The sequence below is a fragment of the Mesoplodon densirostris genome, chromosome 5 (genome assembly GCF_025265405.1).
Source record: "Mesoplodon densirostris isolate mMesDen1 chromosome 5, mMesDen1 primary haplotype, whole genome shotgun sequence".
NCBI lineage: Eukaryota > Metazoa > Chordata > Mammalia > Artiodactyla > Ziphiidae > Mesoplodon > Mesoplodon densirostris.
Genome location: NC_082665.1, coordinates 150,234,749 through 150,260,948, shown reverse-complemented (window position 1 = coordinate 150,260,948; position 26,200 = coordinate 150,234,749). Strand labels below are relative to the sequence as shown.

The 26,200-nt window shown below is 41.4% G+C and overlaps 1 protein-coding gene across 1 annotated transcript in view; it reads left to right on the top strand.

The window, feature by feature from the left end:
* The window catches only part of PCCB (propionyl-CoA carboxylase subunit beta), a 93,260-nt gene extending 67,495 nt beyond the window's left edge, over positions 1-25,765 (top strand). The window contains exons 11-15 of the mRNA XM_060100248.1: positions 22,555-22,662; positions 22,903-23,003; positions 23,430-23,528; positions 24,360-24,459; positions 25,488-25,765. Coding sequence (XP_059956231.1) covers positions 22,555-22,662; positions 22,903-23,003; positions 23,430-23,528; positions 24,360-24,459; positions 25,488-25,609 — 530 coding nt within the window. The 3' untranslated portion in view covers positions 25,610-25,765. The remainder of the gene's footprint in view (positions 1-22,554; positions 22,663-22,902; positions 23,004-23,429; positions 23,529-24,359; positions 24,460-25,487) is intronic.
* Positions 25,766-26,200: the final 435 nt, after the last annotated feature.

Below are 26,200 nucleotides of genomic sequence, written 5' to 3'. Positions count from 1 at the left end.
ATGTTGAGAATCTTTTCATGTTCCTGTTGGCCATCTGTATGTCTTCTTTGGAGAAATGTCTATTTAGGTCTTCTGCCCATTTTTTGATTGGGTTGTTTGTTTTTTTTGATATTATTTTAACCATTTTTAAAGGTACAGTGCAGTGGCGTCAATTACATTCACAATGTGTGAGCCCATTACCACTAACTTTCCCCCCCAAATTTCAAATCATCCCAAATAGACAATTCATTTCCATCCTACCTCCCACCCTTGGTAATCTTAATCTACTCTCTGTGAATTTACCTATTCTAGGTATGCCATATAAGTGGAATCATACAATATTTGTTCCTTTGCGTCTGGCTTGTTTTACTTAGCATAATGTTTTCAGGGTTCATTCATATTGTAGCATGTATCAGAACTTCATTTTAACTTTTCATGTCTATATAATATTCCATTGCATGTGTATAACTGCATTTTGTTTAATCATTTATCTGTTGATGGATGCTTGGGTTGTTTCCACCTTTTTGCTATTGTGAATAATGTCACAGTGAACATTGGTGTACAAGTATTTGTTCGAAAACCTGTTTTCAGTTCTTTTGGGTATACACCTAGTTGTGGAATTACTGAATAATATGGTAATTTTTTTTTTAATATGGTAATTTTAGGATTACTTTTTTGGGGAAACATCACACCGTTTTCCACAGTGGCTGCACTGTTTTACATTCTCATTAGCAATGGACAGGGTTCCAATTTCTTCTTACTCGTCAACACTTGTTATTTTCTGGTATATTTTGATAATAGCCAGTCCTCATGGGTGTGATGTATTATCCCATTGTGGTTTTCATTTATATTTCCCTAATGATTAGGGATGTTGAGCATCTTTTCTTAGGCTCATTGGCTATTTGCATATCTTTGGAGAAATGTCTATTCATGTCCTTTGCCCATTTTTTAATTACTTAGTTTTTTTGTTGTTGTTGAGTTACAAGCATTCTTTGTATATTCTGGATGTTAAACCCTTATCAGATAAATGATCTGCAATATTTTCTTCCATTCTGTAGGTTGTCTTTACACTTTCTAGATAACGTCATTTGATATACAAAAGTTATAAAATTTGATGAAGTCTAATTCTCTCTCTCTCTCTTTGTTTTTGGTTGCTTGTGCTTTTGGAGTCATATATAAGAACTTATTTGCAAATCCAATGTCATAGAGTTTTTCACCTATGTTTTCTTTTAGGAGTTTTATGCTTTTAGTTTTCACATTTAGGTTTGATCAGTTTTGAGTTAATTTTTACATATAGTGTAAGTTAGGGGTTCAGCTTCATTCTTCTTTTTTTTTAATAGATCTTTATTGGAGTATAATTGCTTCGCGATACTGTGTTAGTTTCTGTTGTACACCAAAGTGAATCAGCCATATGCATACGTATGTCCCCATATGCCCTCCCTCTTGAGCCTCCCTCCCACTCTCCCTATCCCACCCCTCTAGGTCATCGCAAAGCACCGAGCTGACCTCCCTGTGCTACGCGGCTGCTTCCCACTAGTTAATTATTTTACATTTGGTGTGTATATATGTCGATGCTACTCGCACTTCACCCCAGCTTCCCCCTCCCACCCTGTGTTTTCAAGTCCATTCTCTATATCTTTATTCCTTCCCTGCAGTTAGGTTCATCAGTACCTACCATTCTTTTTAATATTCCATATATATGCATTAGCATTTGTAGTGAGCTTCATTCTTTTGCACATGGAAATTCAGTTATCCCAGCACCATTTGTTGAATAGACTATTCTTTCCCTTTTGAATGGACTTGGCATTTTTGTCAGACATCAGTGGGCTGTAGATGTATGAGTTTATTTCTGGGGTCTCAATACTATTCCTTTGGTCTGCAAGTCTATTCATGTTCTAGTATCGCACTGTTTTGATTACTGTAGGTTTGTAGTAAGTTTTAATATTGGGAAGTGTGAGTCTTCTCATGTTCTTCCTTTTCAGATTATTTTGGCTTTTTGGGGCCCCTTGCAATTCCATATAGATTTGACTATTGGCCTTTCCATTTCTGCAAAAAATGTTGTTGGAATTTTGGTAGTGATTGCATTGAATCTGCTGATCACTTTATGAAGTATTGATATTTTAACAGTGTAAAGTTTTCTAACTTATGAACACAGGATGTCTTTCCATTTATTATTTATTTATTTAAAATTTTTTGCTGTGTTGGGTCTTCATTGCTACACATGGGCTTTCTCTAGTTGTGATGAGTGGGGGCTACTCTCTGTTGCGGTGCATGGTCTTCTTATTTCAGTGACTTCTCTTGTTGCTGAGCACGGGCTGTAGGTGCGCGAGCTTCAGTAGTTGCAGCACGTGGGCTCAGTAGTTACGACATGCAGGTCCCAGATTGTGCGGGCTTCAGTAGTTGCGGTCCGTGGGCTCACTAGTTGTGGCTTGCAGGCTTTAGAGTGCAGACTCAGTAGTCGTGGTGCACAGGCTTAGTTGCTCCGTGGCATGTGGGATCTTCCCAGCCCAGGGATCAAACTCACATCCCCTGCATTGTTAGGCAGATTCTTAACCACTGCACCAAAAGGGATGTCCCCTTTCCATTTATTTTGGTCTTCTTTTATTTCTTCAGCAGTGTTTTGTAGTTTTTACTGCACAGGTCTTTAATGTCTTGGTTAAATTTACTCCTGTTTTATTCTTTTAGTTGCTATTGTAAATGGAATTCCTTTCTCAATTTCTTTTTTTGGATTGTTCATTATTGGTATATAGAAAGACAACTATGCAACTGCCTTTTGTTTGCTGATCTTGTAACCTGCAACTTTGCTGAATTTATTAGCTTTAGTAGCTTTCTTGTAGATTCTCTGGAATTTTCTACATATAAGATCATATTTAATGCATATAAAGATAGTTTTACTTCTTCTTCTCCAACTTAGATGCCTTTTATTATTATTTTTTTCTTGTCTAATTGCTCTGCCTGGAACTTCCAGCACAGTGTTGAATAGCAGTGGTGCCAGTGGGCATCCTTGTCTTGTTCCTGATCTTAGGGAGAGAACTTTGTGTTTCACTATAGAATATGATGTTAGCTGTGGGTTTTTCATATATGGTCTACATCATGTTGGGGAAATTTCCTTCTATTTGTAGTTTTCTGAGTGTTTTATGAAAGGTGATATATTTTGCCAAATGCCTTTTCTATGTCGATTGAGTTGTTCATGTAGCTTTTGTCCTTTGTTCTATTAATGTGGTGTATTATACTGATTGATTTTTTTGTATATTGAACCACTTTTGCATTCCTGGGATATATCCCATTTGGTCATGGTGTCTAATCTTTTTTTTTAAAAATAAACTTTACTTTTTAGAGCTTCTTTTAGCTTCACAGGAAAATTGAGTGGAAACAACAGCATTCTCATATACGCTCTGTTTTCACACATGTACAGCCTACCCCACTATCAGTATTCTGAACCAGAGCAGTATGTCTGTTACAATTATGGAATGTACATTGACACATCATTACAAGTCCATGGTTGACTTGTAGGGTTGACTCTTGGCGTTGGATATTCTGTAGGTTTGGATAAATGTGTCATGACATGTATCCACCATTTGTAGCATCATATAAAATAGTTTCACTTGCCCTAAAAATCCTCTGTGCTCCACCTATTCATCACTCCCTTCCCCCTAACCCTGATAGCCTGATAAACCCCTGGCAACCACTCATCCTTCTACTGTTTCCATAGTTTTCCTTTCCCAAAATGTCATATAGTTGGAATCCTACAGTATGTAGCTTTTTCAGATTAGCCTCTTCCAGTTAGTTATATGGAGGAAGCTGGTCTGATAAGGCCACATACTCTATGATTCACGTTTCCTCTGTGTCTTTTCACGGCTTGATAGCTGATTTCTTTTTAGTGTTAATATTACATTGTCTGGGTATGTCACAGTTCATTTATCCATTCACCTACTGAAAGACATCCTGGCTACTTTTAAGTTTTGGCAGTGACTAATATAAAGCTGATGAAAACATTTGTGTGCAGGTTTTTGTGTGGATGTAAGTTTTCAACTCATTTGGATAAATACTGAGGAGCATGATTGCTGGCTCAAATGGTAAGAGTATGTTTAATTTGTAAGAAACTGCCAAACTGTCTTCCAGAGTGGCTGTACTAATTTGCCTCCCCACCAGCAGTGAAGGAGAGTTCCTGTTGCTCCACATCCTTGTCAGCTTTTGGTGTTCTCAGTGTTCTGCATTGTGGCTATTCTGAGAAGTGTGTAGTGGTATCTCACTTTAATTTCCATTTCCCTGATGACGTATGATGTGGAGCATCTTTTCATACGCTTATTTGCCCTGTCTGTGTTTTCTTTGGTGAGGTATCTGTTCAGGTCTTTGGCCAGTTTTTAATTGGGTCGTTTTCTTATTGTTGTGTTTGTTTGACCTAAAGAAAGGTAATCTCAAAAAGATGAGTTTATTCAGGAATAGCAGAGGAACTGTAATTCAGGACAAGCAAAATGTAGCAAGCTACAGGTGAGTCCATTGAGGGTTTGGGGCAGGTTGTATTTATGGACAGGAAATGTAAAGAGGAGAGAGTCCAGTTAGAGTCAGTTAAAATAAACAACAAATGGAGACCAGCCTTGAAAACTTCCTGAGCAGATAAAATCAGTCCAGTCACAGAAACAAAACTCAATTCAGCCCACTTTGTGAGTCCATCCTGACCTGGGTCATCTCCCATTCATGCAACTTCCCAAGGTTGATATGAGATAACCCCTGATCAACCCCCTGTCATCTGAGAAAATTTTGGCACTATCAGTGTTCTGTAAATCAGGCCTTTAAAGGAAATCAGTTTCTTAGTCCTTAAGTTTTGTCTTCCTGAGGGCACATGTGTGAGATTTTCCAATTACATCCTCCAGTTCTATTTTAGATTGGAATTCTTCCACAAGTTTTGAGAGTTCTTTGTATATGTTAGATAGCAATCCTTTATCAGATTGTGTGTTTTGCAAATATTTGCTCCTAGTCGGTGGTTGTCTTCTCATTCTCTAGATAGTGTCTTTCACAGAGGAGAAGTTTTTAATTTTAGTGAAGTCCAGCTTACCAATTATTTCTTTCATAGATCATGCCTTTGAAAGTAGTGTATCTAAAAAGTTACTGCCATATCCAAGGTCACCTAGGTATTCTCCCATGTTATCTTCTATGAGTTTTATAGTTTTGTGTTTTACATTTAGGTCTGTGGATCCATTTTGAGTTAATTTTTGTTAAAGGTATAAAGTTTGTCTACATCAGTTTTTTTGGATGTGGATGTCCAGCAGTTCCAGCATCATTTGTTAAAAAGACTGTTTTTCTTCCATTGTATTACTTTTTTTTTTTTTTTTTTTTTTTTTTTTGCGTTACGCGGGCCTCTCACTGCTGTGGCCTCTCCCGTTGCAGAGCACAGGCTCTGGACGCGCAGGCTCAACGGCCATGGCTCACGGGCCCAGCTGCTCCGCGGCACGTGGGATCTTCCCAGACCGGGGCACGAACCCGTGTCCCCTGCATTGGCAGGCGGACTCTCAACCGCTGCGCCACCAGGGAAGCCCCATTGTATTACTTTTGGTCCTTTGTCAGAGATCAGTTGATTATATTTATGTAGGTCTGTTTCTGGGCTCTTTATTCTGTTCCATTGATTTATTTCACCAATACCATACCCCTTGATGATATTGAGTCGTTCTATCCATGAACATGGAATATCTCTACTTATTTAGCTTTTTTATTTTGTTCATCAAGAGTTTTGTAATTTTCCTCATATAGATCTTGTTTTGTTAGATTTATGCCTGTGTATTTTGGGGGGTGTGCGCTAATGTAAATGGTATTATGTTGTTAGTTTCAAATTCATTGCTGGTATATAGGAAAGTGATTGACTTTAATAAATTCACTTTGTGTCCTGCAGCTTTGCTATAATTATTAGTTTCAGCAGTACTTTTGTTCTTTAGGATTTTCTACATAGACAGTCATGTCGTCTGTAAACAAAGAAAGTTTGATTTCTTCCTTCCCAATCTGTGTGCCTTTTATATATTTCCTTTTCTTGTTCCATTGTACTAGCTAGGACTTACAGTATGGTTTTGAAAACGAATGGTGAGAGGGCACATTCTTGCATTATACCTGATCTTAGTGGGAAAGCTTCTAGTTTTACACCATTACGTATGATGTTAGCTATAGGTTTTTGTAGATGTTCTTTATGAAGCTGAGAATGATCCCCTGAATTTCTAGTTCACTGAGAGTTTTTTATCATGAGTAGGTGTTGGATTTTGTGAATGCTTTTCTAGATCTATTGATACGTTTATGTGACTTTTCTTCTTTAGCCTGTTGATGTAATGGAGTACATGAATTGTTTTTCAGATGTTGAATCAGGCTTGCATTACCTGGGATAAATCCCACTTGGAAGTGGTGTATAATTATTTTTGTATGTTACTGAGTTTGATTTGTTAAATATTTTGTTGAGGATTATTGCATTTATGTTTGTGAGAGACACTGGTCTGTAGTTTTCTTGTGATGTTTTTGCCTGGTTTGGGTATTAGGGTGATGATGGCCTCATAGAATGAGTTAGGAAGTATTCCCTCTGATTATATCTTCTAGAAGAGATTGTAGAGAATTGGTGTAATTTCACTTTTAAAGGTTTTGTAGAATTCACCAGTGAACCTTTGTGGGCTTCATTTTTTTGTTTTGTTTTGTTTGGCTTTTTTTGGCCATGCCACGCAGCATTCTCTACAAGTGGTTGTGCTTTTGTGTAGTTTACTGTACACAGTACAGTATAGAGTACAGTAGTACAGTATCTTTATTTCAAGCCCAGTATGTCTGGACATGAGCCTAAAACCAGTGGTGATGTATTGGGTACTGTTAAGAAGTGCCAAGCGGTAACAGTGGAAAGAAAAATTAAAATAATTGAGAAAGTGGAGCAAGGCAAAAAGATGGTAGACATCAGTCATTCTTATAACATGAATTGTTCAACCATCAGCACAATTCTAAAGAACAAGGACACGATCATGGAACATGAGGTCTGCTGTGCTGATGATGTCAACAATACTATTGAAGAAGTGTGGAAGAGTGATGGAGGAGATGAGAAACTCAGTGTGTGGATGCAGGATCAGTTCAGCTTAATGCTGACTCAAGAGAAAGCTAAAAGCCTTTATGAAGACTTGACGAAGAAACACGGTGAAGAATCAGAGGGTGCATCTTTTAATGCCAGCCATGGCTGACTTCATTGCTTCAAGACTAGAGCCAACCTTCACAATATGGTAGCTGCCCAGGAATTTCCTGAAATGCTTTGGGAAATGATTGATGAAGGCGTGTATTCACCCAAGCAGGTTTTTAATGTGGATGAGATAGGACTGTACTGGAAGAGGATGCCAGACCGAAGTTACATCAGTAAGAAGGAAAAGTTGATGCCAGCCTATAAAGCAGCAAAGGATAAGCTAACTCTGTTGTTTGGTGGCAATACTTCCAGTGATATAAAGCTGAAGCCTGTCTTAGTTTATCATTCAGAGAACCCAAGAGCCCTTAAAAACATAGCCAAGGGCTCTCTTCCTGTTGTGTGGAAGAGTAACCCCAAAGCCTGGTTACACAGGCCATTTTCCAGGACTGGTTTTTCCACCACTTTATCCCGGAGGTGGAGAAATATTGTTTGGAGAAGGACGTCCCATTCAGCATTCTTTTGCTGCTCGACAGTGCTCTGGGCCACCCCCCATTCATGGACAACTTTCATTCCAATGTCCTGTAGTGCATCTGCCACCGAAATACTATGTCGCTCGTCCAACCTATGGACCAGGGGTTATAGCGACTTTCAAGAAATATTACTTATGTCACACTTTTCATCAGGCAGTAAAGGAGAGTAACAAATCAGGAACAAACTTGCGACAATTTTGGAAGGACTATAACATCTACAAGGCCATAAAAAACACTGACTTTGCTTGGCATGAGGTTACGGCCATCACCAGGAATGGGGTTTGGAAGAACCTTTGCCTGCAGTTTGTTCACGATTTTCATGGATTTGAGAAGGTGGATGAGGAGTCCAAAGAGGTCTTCAGCAACTTAGTGACCCTCAGCGAGAAGCTGGAGCTAGATCTGCAAGAGGACGACTTCATTGAACTCCTTGCTGTGCAACATGGGAGCTTACTAATGAAGAACTGATGGAATTGGTGGCCCAGAGAAACAATGAAGAGAGACAAGAAGAAGAACAAGTAACTGAAGAACCTAAGAGATTCACGATGTAGGAAATAGCAAGGGGATTTTCTTTATTTGAGGAGGCGCTGTTGGTTTTTGAGGCACAGGACCCGGATGTAGAACGGTACATGAAGCTTGCAGCAGCCTTGCAGAATGCAATCAGGTGCTACCGTGTCATCTATGATGAGAAAAAAAAGGGCTACTACCCAGACGTCACTGGATCATTCTTTCAAGAGGTTAGATAGAACTGAATCCAGCAAGGAACCAGAACCTGTGCCATCGACATCAGGCGTGAGTGAGATTGCATCTTGCCCTCCGTCTCCTATGGCTGACGATCCTTCAGCTCTACCATCTCCCACCTCCTCTCCCTCCTCCAGTCAGAAACTCTTCCTGCCTGTTCACTCGATGCCAGCCCCTGGATTCCAGCTGTTGTACTGCACTACTGTACTTTTCAAGGTACTGTACCGTAAGATTAAACATGTTTTCTTTAGTTTTTGTGTTTGTATTTTATGTATTACTTGTGTGAAAAGTATTATAAACCTATTACCACAATTACTATGTAGCTAGGCTAACTTTTCTGCACTTAACAAACAAATTGGACTTACGACCACACTTGAACGGAGCTCCTTTATATGTAGGGGACTTACTGTATTTCAGTTAGCATAATGCCTTCCAAGTCCATCCATATTGCTGCAAATGGCAAAATTTTGTTCTTTTTATGTCTGAGTAGTATTCCATTGTATGTATATATATACCACATCTTCTGTATCCATTCATCTGTTGATGGACACTTAGGTTGCTTACATATCTTGGTAATTATAAATAATGCTGCTGTGAACATTGGGGTGCATGTATTTTTTCACATTAGTGTTTTTGGGTGTTTTGGATATATTCCTAGGAGTGGAATTACTGTGGCAGAAGAACTGAACAGACATTTTTCCAAAGAGGAAATGCATATAACCAATAGACACATGAAAAGATGTTCAACCTTGCTAATCATCAGGGAAATGCAAATCAAAACCACAATGAGATATCATGTCACACCTGTCAGAATGACTATCATCAAAAAGGACACAAATAACAAATGTTGGCAAGGATGTGGAGAAAAGGGAACCCTGTACACTGTTGGTGGGAATGTAGATTGGTGCAGCCACTATGCAAAATGGTATGGAGGTTTCTCAAAAAACTAAAAATAGAACTACCATAAAAAACAGAACTTTCAGCACTGTAAATATGTATCCCATTTGGTAATCTTATTGAAGATTCTTTTTTTTAAAAAATTATTTATTTATTTTTGGCTGTGTTGGGTCTTCGTTGCTGCACGCGGGCTTTTTCTAGTTGCGGCGAGCGGGGGCTACTCTTCTTTGCCGTGCGTGGGCTTCTCATTGCAGTGGCTTCCTTCATTGTGGAGCACGGGCTCTAGGCACACAGGCTTCAGTAGTTGCGGCACGCGGGCTCAGTAGTTGTGGCTCACGGGCTCTAGAGCACAGGCTCAGTAGTTGTGGCACACGAGCTTAGTTGCTCTGCAGCATGTGGGATCTTCCCAGGCCAGGGATCAAACCCGTGTCCCCAGCATTGGCAGGCGGATGCTCAACCACTGTGCCACCGGGGAAGCCCTGAAGATTCTTTGTGTATGATGAGTCACTTTTCTCTTGCTACTCTCAAGATTCTGTCTTTGTCTTTTAATAATTTGACTATAATGTGTCTCAGTATGGGTGTGTATGAGTTTATCCTACTTAGAGTTTCTTGAATTTGTAGCTTCACGTCTTGTGCCAAAATTGAGACGTTTTTGGACATTATTTCTTCAAATAATCTCTCTGCCCCTTTCTCTCTCTCTCTTCCTTCTGGTACTGCCATGCGGTATATGTCAGTTCACTTGATGATATTCCATAGGTCCCTTAGTCTCTATTCACTTCATTTTTTCTTTTCTTTCTGCTCCTCAGATTGGATTATTTAAGTTTTCTTATCTTCAAGTTTCCTTATCCTTCTTGTCTACTCAGGTCTGTTGTTGAACCCCTGTAGTGAACTTTTCATTTCAGTTATTGTACTTTTCAGCCATAGAATTTCTGTTTGGTTCCTTTTAATAATTTTTCTTTATTGATATTCTCATTTTGTTCATACTTTTTTTTCCTGATATTTTTAGTTCTTCATGTTTTCCTTTACCTCCTTGAGCATATTTAAGACAGTTGATTTAAAATCTTTGTTTAGTAAGTTTATTGTCTGGGCTTCTGCGGGATGGATTCTTTTAATTTATTTTGCTCATTTGAATGGCTGTACTTTCCTGTTTTTTTGTATGCTTTGCTATTTTTTGTTGGAAACTGAACATTTGAATATTATAATGCGGTAACTCTGGAAATCATATTCTCCCCTTTTTCCAGAGTTTGTTGTTTTTTTGATTGTTGAATGCTGTAGTAGTCCATTTGTCTAGTGACTTTTCCCAACTGTTTTTGCAGAGGCTATATTCCTTGTTGTTTCCCTAAGCTTGTGTCCAGCTATTGTTTTAACAGAGATTACCTTGAACACCAGGTGCCAAAACAGACAAATAAGAAAACATCTCTCCTAGTCTTTGCAAATTGTCTCTGTACTGAGGCTGTCCTTCAACATGTAGCCAGACTTACACTGAGTTTAGGTATCAGCCCAAGGTTAAAGCCTAAGGTCTTCTCAGGTCTTTTGTAATGTTATGTTTTCATTTTAATTCATCTCAAGGTATTTTATTTTTAAAAACTTTTTTATTGAAGTATAGTTGTTTTACAATGTTGTGTTAATTTCTGCTGTACAGCAAAGTGACTCAATTATACACATATATATTCTTGTTCATATTCTTTTCCATTCTGGTTTATCACAGGATATTGAATATATTGTTAGTTCCCTGTGCTGTATGGCAGGACCTTGTTGTTTATCCATTCTATATATAATAGTTTATGAATCCCAAACTCCCAATCCTCCCCCACCCCCTCGTGGCAACCACAAGTGTGTTCTCTATGTCTGTGAGTCTGTTTCTGTTTTGTAGACAAGTTCATTTGTGTCATATTTTAGATCCCACATATAAGTGATATCATATGGTATTTGTCTTTCTCTGCCTGACTTAATTCACTTAGTATGATCATCTCTGGGTCCATCCATGTTGCTGCAAATGGCATTATTTCATTCTTTTTAGTGACTGAATAATATTCCATTATATATATACCACATCATCTTTATCCATTCGTCTGTCACTGGACATTTAGGTTGTTTCCATGTCTTGACTATTGTAAATAGTGCATTTGTGAACATAGGGGTGCATGCATCTTTTTGAATTATAATTTTGTCTGGGTATATGCCCAGGAGTGGGATTGCTGGATCATATGTCAACCACACCTGTGTAGGAGGATTCCCTTTTCTCCAAACCCTCTCCAGCATTTATTACTTGTAGACTTTTTAATGATGACCATTCTGACTGGTGTGAGGTGGTGCCTCATTATAGTTTTGATTTGCATTTCTCTAATAATTAGCAATGATGAGCATCTGTTCATGTGCCTATTGGCCATCTGTATGTCTTCTTTGGAGAAATGTCTATTTAGGTGTTCTGCCCATTTTTCAATTGGGTTTTTTTTGTTGTTGTTAGTGAATTGTAGCTCTTTATATATTTTGGAAATGAAGCCCTTGTTGGTTGCATCATTCGCAAATATTTTCTCCCAGTGTGTAGGTTGTGTTTTCATTTTGTTTATGGTTTCCTTTGCTGTGTGAAAGCTTATAAGCTTGATTAAGTCCCATTTTTTATTTTTGCTTTTATTTCTGTTGCCCTGGGAGACTGACCTAAGAAAACATTGGTACAATTTATGTCAGAGATTGTTTTGCCTAAGTTCTCTTCTCGGACATTTATGGTGTCTTGTCGTATATTTATGTCTTTAAGCCATTTTGAGTTTATTTTTGTGTATGGTGTGAGGGTGTGTCCTAACTTCATTGATTTATATGTGGCTGTACAACTTTCTTAACGCCACTTGCTGAAGGACCGTCTTTTCCCATTGTATATTCTTGCCTTCTTTGTCAAAGATTAATTGTCCCTAGGTATGTGGGTTTATTTCTGGGCTCTCTATTCCATTCCACTGATCCGTTCAAGGTATTTTCTGATTTCCCTTCTCAGGTCTTTTCTGAACATGCATCTGGCTCTAGCATGTCTGCGTCTTTCTGAAGTCCCTTGTATACACAGGTGATCTTGAATGCCCTAATTCCCCCCACCCAAACCCCCTCTCTCCCTGTTTTTTTCCTCCCAGGCCTTAGGGAATCTCAACCGTAATCTTTCACCCCAGATGTCTATAGGTGGTTCTTTTTTTTTTTTTTTTTTGCGGTACGCGGGCCTCTCACTGTTGTGGCCTCTCCCATTGCGGAGCACAGGCTCCGGACGCTCAGGCTCAGCGGTCATGGCTCACGGGCCCAGCCGCTCCGCGGCATGTGGGATCTTCCCGACCAGGGCACAAACCCGTGTCCCCTGCATCGGCAGGCGGACTCTCAGCCATTGTGCCACCAGTGAAGCCCTTGACTCAGTGATTCTTTGTGATGTTTATGGGGTGTCACAAAAGGCAGCTTTAGAGGCTCACAGAGGAGCCCTCTTTTCTGGTTCTCATTTCTTTTTCTTTTTTATTGAAGTATAGTTGATTTACAGTGTTGTGTTGATTTCTGCTATACAGCAAAGTGACTCAGTTATACTTATATATATTCTTTTCCATTATGGTTTATCACTGGATACTGAATACAGTTCCCTGTGCTGTACCCTAGGACCTTGTTGTTTATCCAACCTATATATACTAGTTTGCACCTGCTAATCCCAAACTCCCGATCCTTCCCTCCCCCACTCCTCCTCCCCCTTGACACTGGTTCTCATTTCTTCCTGTAGGAATTAGCCAGGGCTCATTGGGCTCTCTGGGTGCCAGGGTCTCTGTCAGGCCTGGACTAGGGCCTAAGATGATGAGGCCATCATCTTAGTGGACCTGGGGCCCACTCTTGGCAGCTCAGGGCCACAGGTTTTCCATTTCTGACTGTGTTCATTTCCCCAACGATTTTATCTTGTTTTGGTTGTCATTGCTTGTATTTTTCTTCATTTTGATTTTTATTCTGGCCTCTTTGTACTTCTTGTGGTTTCTTAATTTAGAATTGTCTTCATCCCAGGACTCATCACTCACATTCTTTATTTCAAGTCATTAACATAGATTTTTCTTTTATTGAGTTACAGTTTAGGCACAGTAAATTACATGTTCATTGGGATGGGTTTTGGCAGTTTATACAATTTTGTATTCACCATTCAAAACAAGATATGGAACATTTCTATCATCAGAAAATGCATTAGGCAAGAGGGAAGTTTTGCCTATTGCTATTATTTTTTGAGTTGTCTTTTTATTGTTGATTTGTAGGGTTCTTTATATATTCTGGATGTGAATCCTTTGTCAGATATGTGTATTTTAAATATTTTTTTCCTGGTCTGTGACTTGTTTATTCATTTAATTAGTGGTGTCTTTTGATTCCCATTATTTTAAAAACTTGGTAAAGTCCCATTTATCAGTGTTTTTACTTCTGATTAGAACTTTTTGTGTCCTGTCCAGGAAATCTTTGCCTACTACAAAGTTTCAAAGATAGTCCACATCATCTTCTAGGAGCTTTGTAGTTGTGGGTTATGTTAAGATCTACAATCCATTTTGGACTAATTTTTGTGTATAGAGTATAGAGTGAAACAGGAGTCTACTTCTGTTTTTTCCCATACAGATATTTAATTGTTCCATCACCATCAGTTAACAAGACTTATGTTCCACACTGAATTGTTTTGGTGCCTGGTCTAAAATCAGTTGTGTGGGCCTGTTTCTTCACAATCTATCCTGTTTCATTGCTGTTTTTGCCTACCTCTGTGCCTCTGCCATACTGTCTTGATTACTGTAGCTTTGTAGTTCTTGGTGGTTCTCACCAGGGACAATTTCAATATCCTAGGAACATGTGGCAATGTTGGAAACACTTTTGGTTGTCACAGTGGGGATGAGGGGTGGAGGGGTGTGCTACTGGCATCTAGTGGGTGCAGGCCAGAGATGCTGCCCTACATCCTACGTGCAGAAGTCCAACACCCACAGCAAAGAATTATCCAGTCCAAATTGTTGATAATACCAAGACTGAGAAGCCCTGCTTTTGTGAGTCTTCAAGTCAGTTAGTGTAAGTCTTCCTATTCTGATATTTTAAAAAAGAAAATACCGTTTTGACCATTCTGTCTCCTTTGTATTAACCATGTGAATCTTAGAATCTGCTTATCAGAAATCCCTATGATTTTGATAGGAATTGTTTGAAAAATACAGATTTCTTTCTCCACTATACTTTCTATTAAACTTTAAATCTAAAATAATTAAAATAGTATAAGTAATTAAAATTAAATACAATGAGGAACTTCGTCTCTCACTTTTACTAGTCATGTTTCAAGTATTCGGTAGCCACATGTGGCTAGTGGCTACTATGTCAACAAACAGCACGGCCCGCCGCCGCCGCCGCCCCCGCGGCCCGCCGCCGCCCGCCGCCGCAGCCGCGGGGCCTGTGTGCGAGCGCGGGTCACTGTCCGCCCTGCCTTCTGGGGGACCTGTGCGCCCCGCCACTGCCGGGGTCCCGAGACCCGGGGACGGCTTTCCCGGGAAAGCGCACGGAGCGCCACGGGCTGCTGCAACGTCACGCCGGCCTCTGCCGCCGCAGGCCCGCCCCACACTGCGCGCCCCTCCCTCCCCTCTGCATGAGTGAGCCAGAGCCCCCGAATCAGCGGCTCCTTTAAACCCATCCTGTCTGAGCGAAGAACGGACGCCCTCCGGCGACCTACGCACAGAGGCGGGGCCAGGTCCAAGGCTGACACCCGGGAGCTGTGAGAGCAGAGTCAGGGAAATCTCTCTGTGCAGCCTCGGAGGCAGCGGATTAAAGCTCCACGGTCCATTTGATGTGCCCTGCGTCTGTGGAGTGCATGAATGGACAGCGAATCATCCCAAATTGAGGAAGTGGACTTTGAGGACAAGATTTAAGACTTTCCCCCCTTTTCCTCTTTTTACAACGAATTATTCCAAAGTAAGGAGGTGGACTTAGAGAGCAAGATTTCAGACTTCTTGCCCTTTTCCTCTTTTTACAACGAATTATCCCAAATTGAGGAGGTGGGCTTGGAGAGCAAGATTTTTGATTTTTCCCCCTGCTCTCTTTTTGTGAATGTGTATGTGTAATCTTCTGTGTAAGATTCTCTCTGTATAGCTTTGCTTCCACCATATGTCCCAGGGTTCTATCGGTCCGTTTTTTTTTTTTTTTTTTTTTTTTTTCAATAATTACTTTCTAATTTTAATAACGCTACTATATTTCATACTTTATTCTATTTTACTTTACCTGCTCTTTCTTTTTTTCCTACCTTCCCTTCCTCCCTCCCTCCCTCCGCTCTTCCTTTCCTTCTTTCTTTTTCTTTCCTCCCTCCCTCCCACCCTTCTTCTTTCCACTTTCTTTTTCTTTCCTTCCTCCCTCCCTCCCTCCTGTCTTTCTTTCTTTCTTTCCTTCCTCCCTCCCTCCCTCCCTTCTTCCATTCACTCTTCCTTTTGCTTTCATTGCTCCCTCCCTCCCTCCTTTCTTTCCTTCTTTCTTTCCATCCTTCCTCACTCCCTCCCTCCTTTCTTTCTTTATTCCTTCCTTCCTTTCTTCCCTTCTTCCTTTCTTTCCCTCTCTCTTTCTTTCTTCTACTAATTCTTTCTTTCTGCTTTTTCTCCCTGTTATTCTGAGCTGGGTGGATGAAAGGCTCTTGGTGCTGCAGCCAGGAGCCAGTGCTGTGCCTCTGAAGTGGGAGAGCCAACTTCAGGACACGGGTCCACAAGAGACCTCCCAGCTCCACATAATATCAAGCAGCGAAAATCTCCCAGAGATCTCCATCCCAACACCAGCACCCAGCTTCAGTCAACGACCAGCAAGCTACAGTGCTGGTCACCCTATGCCAAGCAACTAGCAAGGCAGGAACACAACCCCACCCATTAGCAGAGAAGCTACCTAAAAACATAATAAGGCCATAGGCACCCCAAAACACACCACCAGACGTGGACCTGTCCACCAGAAAGACAACATCGAGCCTCAACCACCAGAACACAGGCATTAGTCCCCCCCACCAGGAAGCCTATACAACCTACTGAAACAACCTTAGCCACTGGGGTCAGACACGAAAAACAACGGGAACTACGAATCTGCAGCCTGCAAAAAGGAGACCCCAAACACAGTAACATAAGCAAAATGAGAAGACAGAAAAACACACAGCAGGTGAAGGAGCAAGATAAAAACCTACCAGACCTAACAAATGAAGAGGTAATAGGCAGTCTACCTGAAAAAGAATTCAGAATAATGATGGTAAAGATGATCCAAAATCTTGGAAATAGAATAGACAAAATGCAAGAAACAGTTAACAAGGACCTAGAAGAACTAAAGATGAATCAAGCATCGATTAAAAACACAATACATGAAATAAAAAATACTCTAGATGGGATCAATAGCAGAATAACTGAGGCAGAAGAACGGATAAGTGAGGTGGAGGATAAAAGAGTGGAAATAACTGATGCAGAGCAAAATAAAGAAAAAAGAATGAAAAGAACAGAGGACAGTCTCAGAGACCTCTGGGACAACATTAAACGCACCAACATTCGAATTATAGGGGTTCCAGAAGAAGAAGAGAAAAAGAAAGGGACTGAGAAAATATTTGAAGAGATTATAGTTGAAAACTTCCCCAATATGGGAAAGGAAATAGTTAATCAAGTCCAGGAGGCACAGAGAGTCCCATACAGAATAAATCCAAGGAGAAATACACCAAGACACATATTAATCAAACTGTCAAAAATTAAACACAAAGAAATCATATTAAAAGCAGCAAGGCAAAAACAACAAATAACACACAAGGGAATCCCCATCAGGTTAACAGCTGATCTCTCAGCAGAAACTCTACAAGCCAGAAGGGAGTGGCAGGACATAATTAAAGTGATGAAGGAGAGAAACCTGCAGCCAAGATTACTCTACCCAGCAAGGATCTCATTCAGATTTGATGGAGAAATTAAAACCTTTACAGACAAGCAAAAGCTGAGAGAGTTCAGCACCACCAAACCAGCTTTACAACAAATGCTAAAGGAACTTCTCTAGGCAAGAAACACAACAGAAGGAATATACCTACAATAACGAACCCAAAGCAATTAAGGAAATGGGAATAGGAACATACATATCAATAATTACCTTAAATGTAAATGGACTAAATGCTCCCACCAAAAGACACAGAGTGGCTGAATGGATACAAAAACAAGACCCATATATATGCTGTCTACAAGAGACCCACTTCAGACCTAAAGACACATACAGATTGAAAGTAAGGGGATGGAAAAAGATATTCCATGCAAATGGAAATCAAAAGAAAGCTGGAGTAGCAATTCTTATATCAGACAAAATAGACTTTAAAATAAAGACTATTAGAAGAGACAAAGAAGGACACTACATAATGATCAAGGGATCGATCCAAGAAGAAGATATAACAATTGTAAATATTTATGCACCCAACATAGGAGCACCTCAATACATAAGGCAAATACTAACAGCCATAAAAGGGGAAATCGACAGTAACACAATCATAGTAGGGGACTTTAACACCCCACTTTCACCAATGGACAGATCGTCCAAAATGAAAATAAATAAGGAAACACAAGCTTTAAATGATACATTAAACAAGATGGACTTAGTTGATATTTATAGGACATTTCATCCAAAAACAACAGAATACACATTTTTCTCAAGTGCTCATGGAACATTCTCCAGGATAGATCATATCTTGGGTCACAAATCAAGCCTTGGTAAATTTAAGAAAATTGAAATTGTATCAAGTATCTTTTCCGACCACAATGCTATGAGACTAGACATCAATTACAGGAAAAGATCTGTAAAAAATACAAACACATGGAGGCTAAACAATACACTACTCAATAACGAAGTGATCACTGAAGAAATCAGAGAGGAAATTAAAAAATACCTAGAAACAAATGACAATGGAGACACGACAACCCAAAACCTATGGGATGCAGCAAAAGCAGTTCTAAGGGGGAAGTTTATAGCAATACAGTCCCACCTTAAGAAACAGGAAACATTTCGAGTAAACAACCTGACCCTGCACCTAAAGCAATTAGAGAAAGAAGAACAAAAAACCCCCAAAGCTAGCAGAAGGAAAGAAATCATAAAGATCAGATCAGAAATAAATGAAAAAGAAATGAAGGAAACGATAGCAAAGATCAATAAAACTAAAAGCTGGTTCTTTGAGAAGATAAACAAAATTGACAAACCATTAGCCAGACTTATCAAGGAAAAAAGGGAGAAGACTCAAATCAATAGAATTAGAAATGAAAAAGGAGAAGCAACAACTGACACTGCAGAAATACAAAAGATCATGAGAGATTACTACAAGCAACTCTATGCCAATAAAATGGACAACCTGGAAGAAATGGACAAATTCTTAGAAAATCACAACCTGCCAAGACTGAATCAGGAAGAAATAGAAAATATGAATAGACCAATCACAAGCACTGAAATTGAAACTGTGATTAAAAATCTTCCATCAAACAAAAGCCCAGGACCAGATGGCTTCACAGGCGAATTCTATCAAACATTTAGAGAAGAGCTAACACCCATCCTTCTCAAACTCTTCCAAACAATTTCAGAGGAAGGAACACTCCCAAACTCATTCTACGAGGCCACCATCACCTTGATACCAAAACCAGGCAAGGATGTCACAAAGAAAGAAAACTCCAGGCCAATATCACTGATGAACATAGATGCAAAAATCCTCAACAAAATACTAGCAAACAGAATCCAACAGCACATTCAAAGGATCATACACCATGATCAAGTGGGGTTTATTCCAGGAATGCAAGGATTCTTCAATATACGCAAATCAATCAATGTGATACACCATATTAACAAGTTGAAGGAGAAAAACCATATGATCATCTCAATAGATGCAGAGAAAGCTTTCGACAAAATTCAACACCCATTTATGATAAAAACCCTGCAGAAAGTAGGCATAGAGGGATCTTTCCTCAACATAATAAAGGCCATATATGACAAACCCACAGCCAACATTGTCCTCAATGGTGAGAAACTGAAACCATTTCCACTAAGATCAGGAACAAGACAAGGCTGCCCACTCTCACCACTCTTATTCAACCTAGTTTTGGAAGTTTTAGCCACAGCAATCAGAGAAGAAAAGGAAATAAAAGGAATCCAAATGGGAAAAGAAGAAGTAAAGCTGTCATTGTTTGCAGATGACATGATACTATACATAGAGAATCCTAAAGATGCTACCGAAAAACTACTAGAGCTAATCAATGAATTTGGTAAAGTAGCAGGTTACAAAATTAATGTACAGAAATCTCTGGCATTCCTGTACACTAATGATGAAAAATCTGAAAATGAAATCAAGAAAACACTCCCATTTACCATTGCAACAAAAAGAATAAAATATCTAGGAATAAACCTACCTAAGGAGACAAAAGACCTGTATGCAGAAAATTATAAGACACTGATGAAAGAAATTTAAGATGATACAAACAGATGGAGAGATATACCATGCTCCTGGATTGGAAGAATCAATATTGTGAAAATGACTCTACTACCCAAAGCAATCTACAGATTCAATGCAATCCCTATCAAACTACCACTGGCATTTTTCACAGAACTAGAACAAAAAATTTCAAAATTTGTTTGGAAAAACAAAAGACCCCGAATAGCCAAAGCAATCTTGAGAACGAAAAAAGGAGCTGGAGGAATCAGGCTCCCTGACTTCAGACTATACTACAAAGCTACAGTAATTAAGACAGTGTGGTACTGGCATAAAAACAGAAAGATAGATCAGTGGATCAGGATAGAAAGCCCAGAGATAAACCCACGCACATATGGCCAACTTATCTTTGATAAAGGAGGCAGGAATGTACAGTGGAGAAAGGACAGTCTCTTCAATAAGTGGTGCTGGGAAAACTGGACAGGGACATGTAAAAGTATGAGATTAGATCATTCCCTAACACCATACACAAAAATAAGCTCAAAATGGATTAAAGACTTAAATGTAAGGCCAGAAACTATCAAACTCTTAGAGGAAAACATAGGTAGAACACTCTATGACATAAATCACAGCAAGATCCTTTTGGACCCACCTCCTAGAGAAATGGAAATAAAAACAAAGATAAACACATGGGACCTAATGAAACTTCAAAGCTTTTGCACAGCAAAGGAAACCATAAACAAGACCAAAAGACAACCCTCAGAATGGGAGAAAATATTTGCAAATGAAGCAACTGACAAAGGATTAATCTCCAAAATTTATAAACAGCTCATGCAGCTCAATAGCAAAAAAACAAACAACCCAATCCAAAAATGGGCAGAAGACTTAAATAGGCATTTCTCCAAAGAAGATATACAGACTGCCAACAAACACATGAAAGAATGCTCAACATCATTAATCATTAGAGAAATGCAAATCAAAACTACAATGAGATATCATCTCACACCAGTCAGAATGGCCATCATCAAGAAATCTAGAAACAATAAATGCTGGAGAGGGTGTGGAGAAAAGGGAACACTCTTGCACTGCTGGTGGGAATGTGAATTGGTACAGCCACTGTGGAGAACAGTATGGAGGTTCCTTAAAAAACTAAAAATAGAACTACCATATGATCCAGCAATCCCACTACTAGGCATATACCCTGAGAAAACCATAATTCAAAAAGAGACATGTACCAAAATGTTCATTGCAGCTCTATTCACAATAGCTCGGAGCTGGAAACAACCTAAGTGTCCATCATCGGATGAATGGATAAAGAAGATGTGGCACATATATACAATGGAATATTACTCAGCCATAAAAAGAAATGAAATTGAGCTATTTGTAATGAGGTGGATGGACCTAGAGTCTGTCATACAGAGTGAAGTAAGTCAGAAAGAGTAAGACAAATACCGTATGCTAACACATATATATGGAATATAAGAAAAAAAAATGTCATGAAGAACCTAGGGGTAAAACGGGAATAAAGACACAGACCTACTTGAGAATGGACTTGAGGATATGGGGAGGGGGAAGGGTAAGCTGTGACAAAGCGAAAGAGAGGCATGGACATATATACACTACCAAACGTAGGGTAGATAGATAGTGGGAAGCAGCCGCAGAGCACAGGGAGATCAGCTCGGTGCTTTGTGACTGCCTGGAGGGGAGGGATGGGGAGGGTGGGAGGGAGGGAGATGCATGAGGGAGGGGATGTGGGAACAGATGTATATGTATGACTGATTCACTTTGTTATAAAGCAGAAACTAATAAAAAAAATGGAAAAAAACAAAACAAAACAAAAAACAAACAGCAGAGCCAGAGAACATTTTCATCATCATAGAAAGCTCTTCCGGGCAGCACTGGTGTAGATCAGTTTGGGGATTTATTTCTTCTTCTAATCCATGAGTATGTAAGTTTTTTTGTAGATATTCTTCATCAGATAATGGAAGTTCAACTGTACTCCTAGTTTACTGCTAGTTTTTAATTATGAATGTTGGATTTTCTCAGATGTTTATATCTATTGAAGTGACCATATGGTTGTTCTCCTGTAATAATTTCATTGCTTTTCACACATTAAATCAAGTCCGAATTCTTGGGTATAACTGCACTTGGTCATGATGCATCAGTGTTTTTATCTAATGCTGGATTTGATTTGGTAATATCTTAGGACTGTTTGTATCTATGTTCATGAGGGATTTTGGTCTGCATTTTCTTGTAATGTCCCTCTCTTGTTTTGGTATCGGGGTAATGCTGGCTTCATAAAATACTTTGCAAAGTGTTGTAGGAGAGGGTTTACTAGTAACTGAGCTCTCATTCTGTGCCCTTTCCCAGATACCATCTCCTGTAATCCTTACAGCTATGGTGGGAGGGGGATAACACCCCTGCTTTTCAGGTGGCGAATCTCAGGCTCAGAAAGTGAAGTAATTAACCTGACACATGGCTATAGCTGGTGAAGCCAGACTCTGATTGCAGGGTACAGGGACTCTCTAAGACCAGCCCCTGAATGTCACCTCCCACGACTGGCTGCAGGGGCGAGGCAGGCTGTTCATCAGGTGGCAGCAAGCAGCCCTTCAATTTATGAGGCTGAGACTGGCTGCCTGCCCTGGGCTTTGCTTCCAGACCCTCACGGGTGGCGCCACTCCGTGGCCCTCTGGCCAGTGCCAGGTGGGTTCTCCTGTCTTCCCAGTTTTTCCTGGAGTGTGAAGATCCCCTTAGCCGTTTTCTGAGGAGGTAACTTTGGTGCCTCCTTAGTAACCAGCTCTGCATGGTTGCTGAGGGCACGTTCCCAGTGTGGGTGGGACTGGGAATTGCCCAGAAGCTCAGCTGGATGATTTGTCTTTTTCTAGGATGCTTGGACATTAATTCATCCGTGAAAGGGGCTCGTTTTGTCCGATTCTGTGATGCATTCAATATTCCACTCATCACGTTTGTGGATGTCCCTGGCTTTCTCCCTGGTGAGTCATTGACAGAGGTGGGGGCCAGGAGAGGTGGTTTTGCCCAGCAAGGCACCCACTTTATTTGGAGATCTTGCAAAATTCCCTCAGGATTTGTGACGTCTCCATATTCTGGGTGTCTGGATGGTGCGGCTGTGTGAGGGGTGGCCCTCTGGGGAGGGGGAAGACCTCCCAGCTGAGAGCAGAGGCCGACCTCCTGAGGATTCTGTGGGTATCCAGTAACTCTTCCTCGTGACCCAGGCACCGCACAGGAGTACGGGGGCATCATCCGGCACGGCGCCAAGCTTCTCTATGCGTTTGCTGAGGCAACTGTTCCCAAAGTGACAGTCATCACCAGGAAGGTGAGGAACTCATGCTGGAGGCTGTGAGCTCACTCACTCCCGTGGCAGGGCTGTGGCTGGAAGTCTGGCCGACAGGTTCAGCAGCGCTGGAGGGAGACTACGCCTCGCTCCCCTTAGAAAGCTCCGGAGGACAGTACAGCGTGGACAGCCCTGCAGACACGCCCTGCAGAGGTGTCCCTGATCATCTGGGAACTGAAAGCAGCAGTGGGAAAAAGCAGCCGAGAAAGACCGTGACCGTGAACTGTGAAAGGCCTGTGGGCTGCGTCCTTGTGCTCCGGCTCCCTGGCCTCACAGACACTGGGCCTTTAGCAGCCCAGGAGGGCTCTTCTTGCTTTTTGTCCTCATTTTGCTTGGCTTCCTGGGGTCTTGCAGGGATGTGACGTGGGTGACTCAGGCACTAACATTCAGCATTTGGGTCTGTTCTAGGCCTATGGTGGCGCTTACGATGTCATGAGCTCCAAGCACCTTTGTGGTGACACCAACTATGCGTGGCCCACAGCAGAGATTGCAGTCATGGGAGCAAAGGTGAGGCCCCCTGGCTTTCCCTTCTGCGTCTGGGAAATGTTGGAGAGGGGCCAGGGCTCCAGGGAGTTGGGGTCTAGACCCTGGCAAGCCTGCCTCCTGCCTTCTCACTTCAGGCGTGTGCCGCCGTCTCCGTGCCCGGGTGGGAGGAGCCTAGAGTGGGTTTTGAGATGTCAGTAAAGGGGAGAGGGCTGAGTCAGCTGAACTGGCCTTTGGAGGACTGGACATTTCCCCAGCCCCAAGCTGCTGACTTAGGGCAGGTGCTTCCTGTTGCTGAGTCTGCTCCCCACTCCTTTCCTGCTTCAGAACAGCTGTTGCGGTTGAACCAGGTAACTCCCGTGCCCCCGCCTCTCCAAGCTGACTTTCAAGGGTTCTGACGTGAAGGCTCATCCTGCAGTCCTCATTTTTTCTACGTTTGCATTTCAATCTTTCCACCTCTGGCCGTTGAATTGTGTGCTCAGGGCTCAGAATCATGAAAAAGGAAAACAGCAGTCTGCTTCCCTCAGTGAGGGAACTGTGGATTTAACAGTGGAAACTGGGCCAAATATCTTGGCCTCAGAGAAGGATAAATGCAGTTGGAGAGAGCAGGACAGAATCTGGGGAGGCAAACACCTGGCTTAGCCTGGGCTGCTCGGCATTGGGGCCACAGCTGAGCATCCGTCACAGCCCCCGGAGTCACGGAGGTCAACTCCAGGCACCTGGAGCTGGCACTGGTCTCTGGTACACTTTGATTTACCAGGACACTGGCAACCACGCCCATGATGATGAGCGGAGGGGGGCCTGCCCAGGTCTCCAGGGGCCTCCAGGGGCGTTCACTACCTCCTCTCGTGACAGGGCGCTGTGGAGATCATCTTCAAAGGGCACGAGGATGTGGAGGCCGCGCAGGCAGAGTACATCGAGAAGTTTGCCAACCCTTTTCCTGCAGCCGTGAGAGGTAGGGCCTGTGGTGGGAGGGCAGCTCTGTCCGTTGGCTGCGTCACTTGCTTCTTATTTTACTCCAGGAAGTCTGCCTTGGTCCTTCCAGTTTAGTCTGGAGACCAGTGAGGGCTGGCTTGTCCCTGGGCAGTCATCACTTAAAGACACTGCTTTGTCACCAGGATCAAAACAGCATTGCTGAAATGGCTGAATCTCTTAGTGTTGTTCCAGTCACCCTAGTGCTGTGAAAAATCTACCCAAAACAAAGTGACTTAAAACCACCACCTTTTGTTTTGTTTTGTTTTGTTTTCCCTCATAATTTTGAGGCTCAGCAGTTGGTCTGGGCTGAGCTGGGTGGCTCTTCTGCTGGCTGGGCCTGGGATCAGTCATGCAGCTGTGTCATCTGGCGGTCTGACTGGGGCTAGTCCACGATGGCCTCACTCATATGGCTGGTGCTGGCTGTCAGGTAGACTGTCTCTCCACGTGGTTTCTTATTCTTAGGGAGGCTAGTCCACACTGCTTTACCTGGTGTCCTGAGGGCAAGAGGGAGAGCAGGGAAGCTGCAAGGTGCCTTGAGGCCTAGGTCTGGAAGTTGCAGTGTTACTTTTGCCACATTCTGTTGGCCAAGGCAAGTTACAAGGCCAGGTGAAGAAATACAGTCCACTTCCTGATGGGAGGGGTGGCATAGTAACATTGCAGAGGGGTTTATGTACAGGATGGGAGGAATTGTTATAGTGATTAAAAAAAAATAAACGTGCACTTTCTTAATTGGATTCCCTGTTGAATTCATCTTGGTAGGGAGAGGGTCACATTTTCCTTTTCTTGCCAAGTGTTCCTAGGCCAGAAGTTTGGGACCTGCCAGAGGAACAGGGGACTCCTGGGATCAGGGGAAGGTTCACAGGACCCAGCTCCTCTCGTGTCAGGTTGGGCCCTGCTCACACTGTTGGCCGCAGAAGATAGTGCCCTGGCTGAGCACCATGTGGGTGTTGGATGGGTGGCGGCATCTGGGGCTGCAGATGATCTGCTTCCTTTTCTGTGCTTCCCCAGGGTTTGTGGATGACATCATCCAGCCTTCCTCCACACGCGCCCGAATCTGCGGTGACCTGGATGTCTTGGCCAGCAAGACGGTACAGCGCCCATGGAGGAAACATGCAAATATTCCATTGTAAATGTACCAAGGGTAGTTACCACCTGGCCATGTGCACCCATCCCTGCCTTCTGCAGTCATGAAACCTGGGAATCTAAATACCGGTAATAACTTGGCTAAATTTATTAAATTCTAGAAAGATTTCATTTGTGCCTTCCTATAAAATTGTTTTATTAAAAATCCTAACAGTTTTTGAGCATAAATCATATTTTTTGTGGTAAAAATCTGAAAAATCAAGAAAACTAAAGAAAACACTATAATATTCACTTAGAGCTGACCCTTATTTGACACCTCTGTGTATTGTTTTCCTTTCTTTTCCCAAGAATTAATTTTTTTCTCTAAAGGTGAGATAATAAGCTTTTAGGGTGAAGTACTTATCTGCTTTTATTTTTCTTACTTTTAAATAATATAACAGTTAAATGATATGTCCTATCCTTTCAATTCCTTCAGGAATTGTTGAGGATTAAAGATGTTTGTAATTGTGCGTGTGTGTGTGTGTCTACCAGAATAGATGCTCAGTAAGGCATATACCCTATATTAATTTCTTACCCTATATTACTTCTTTCCAGAAACGTGTTCTCACATTTTAAAAAACGTATTTTGGAAAATTTCT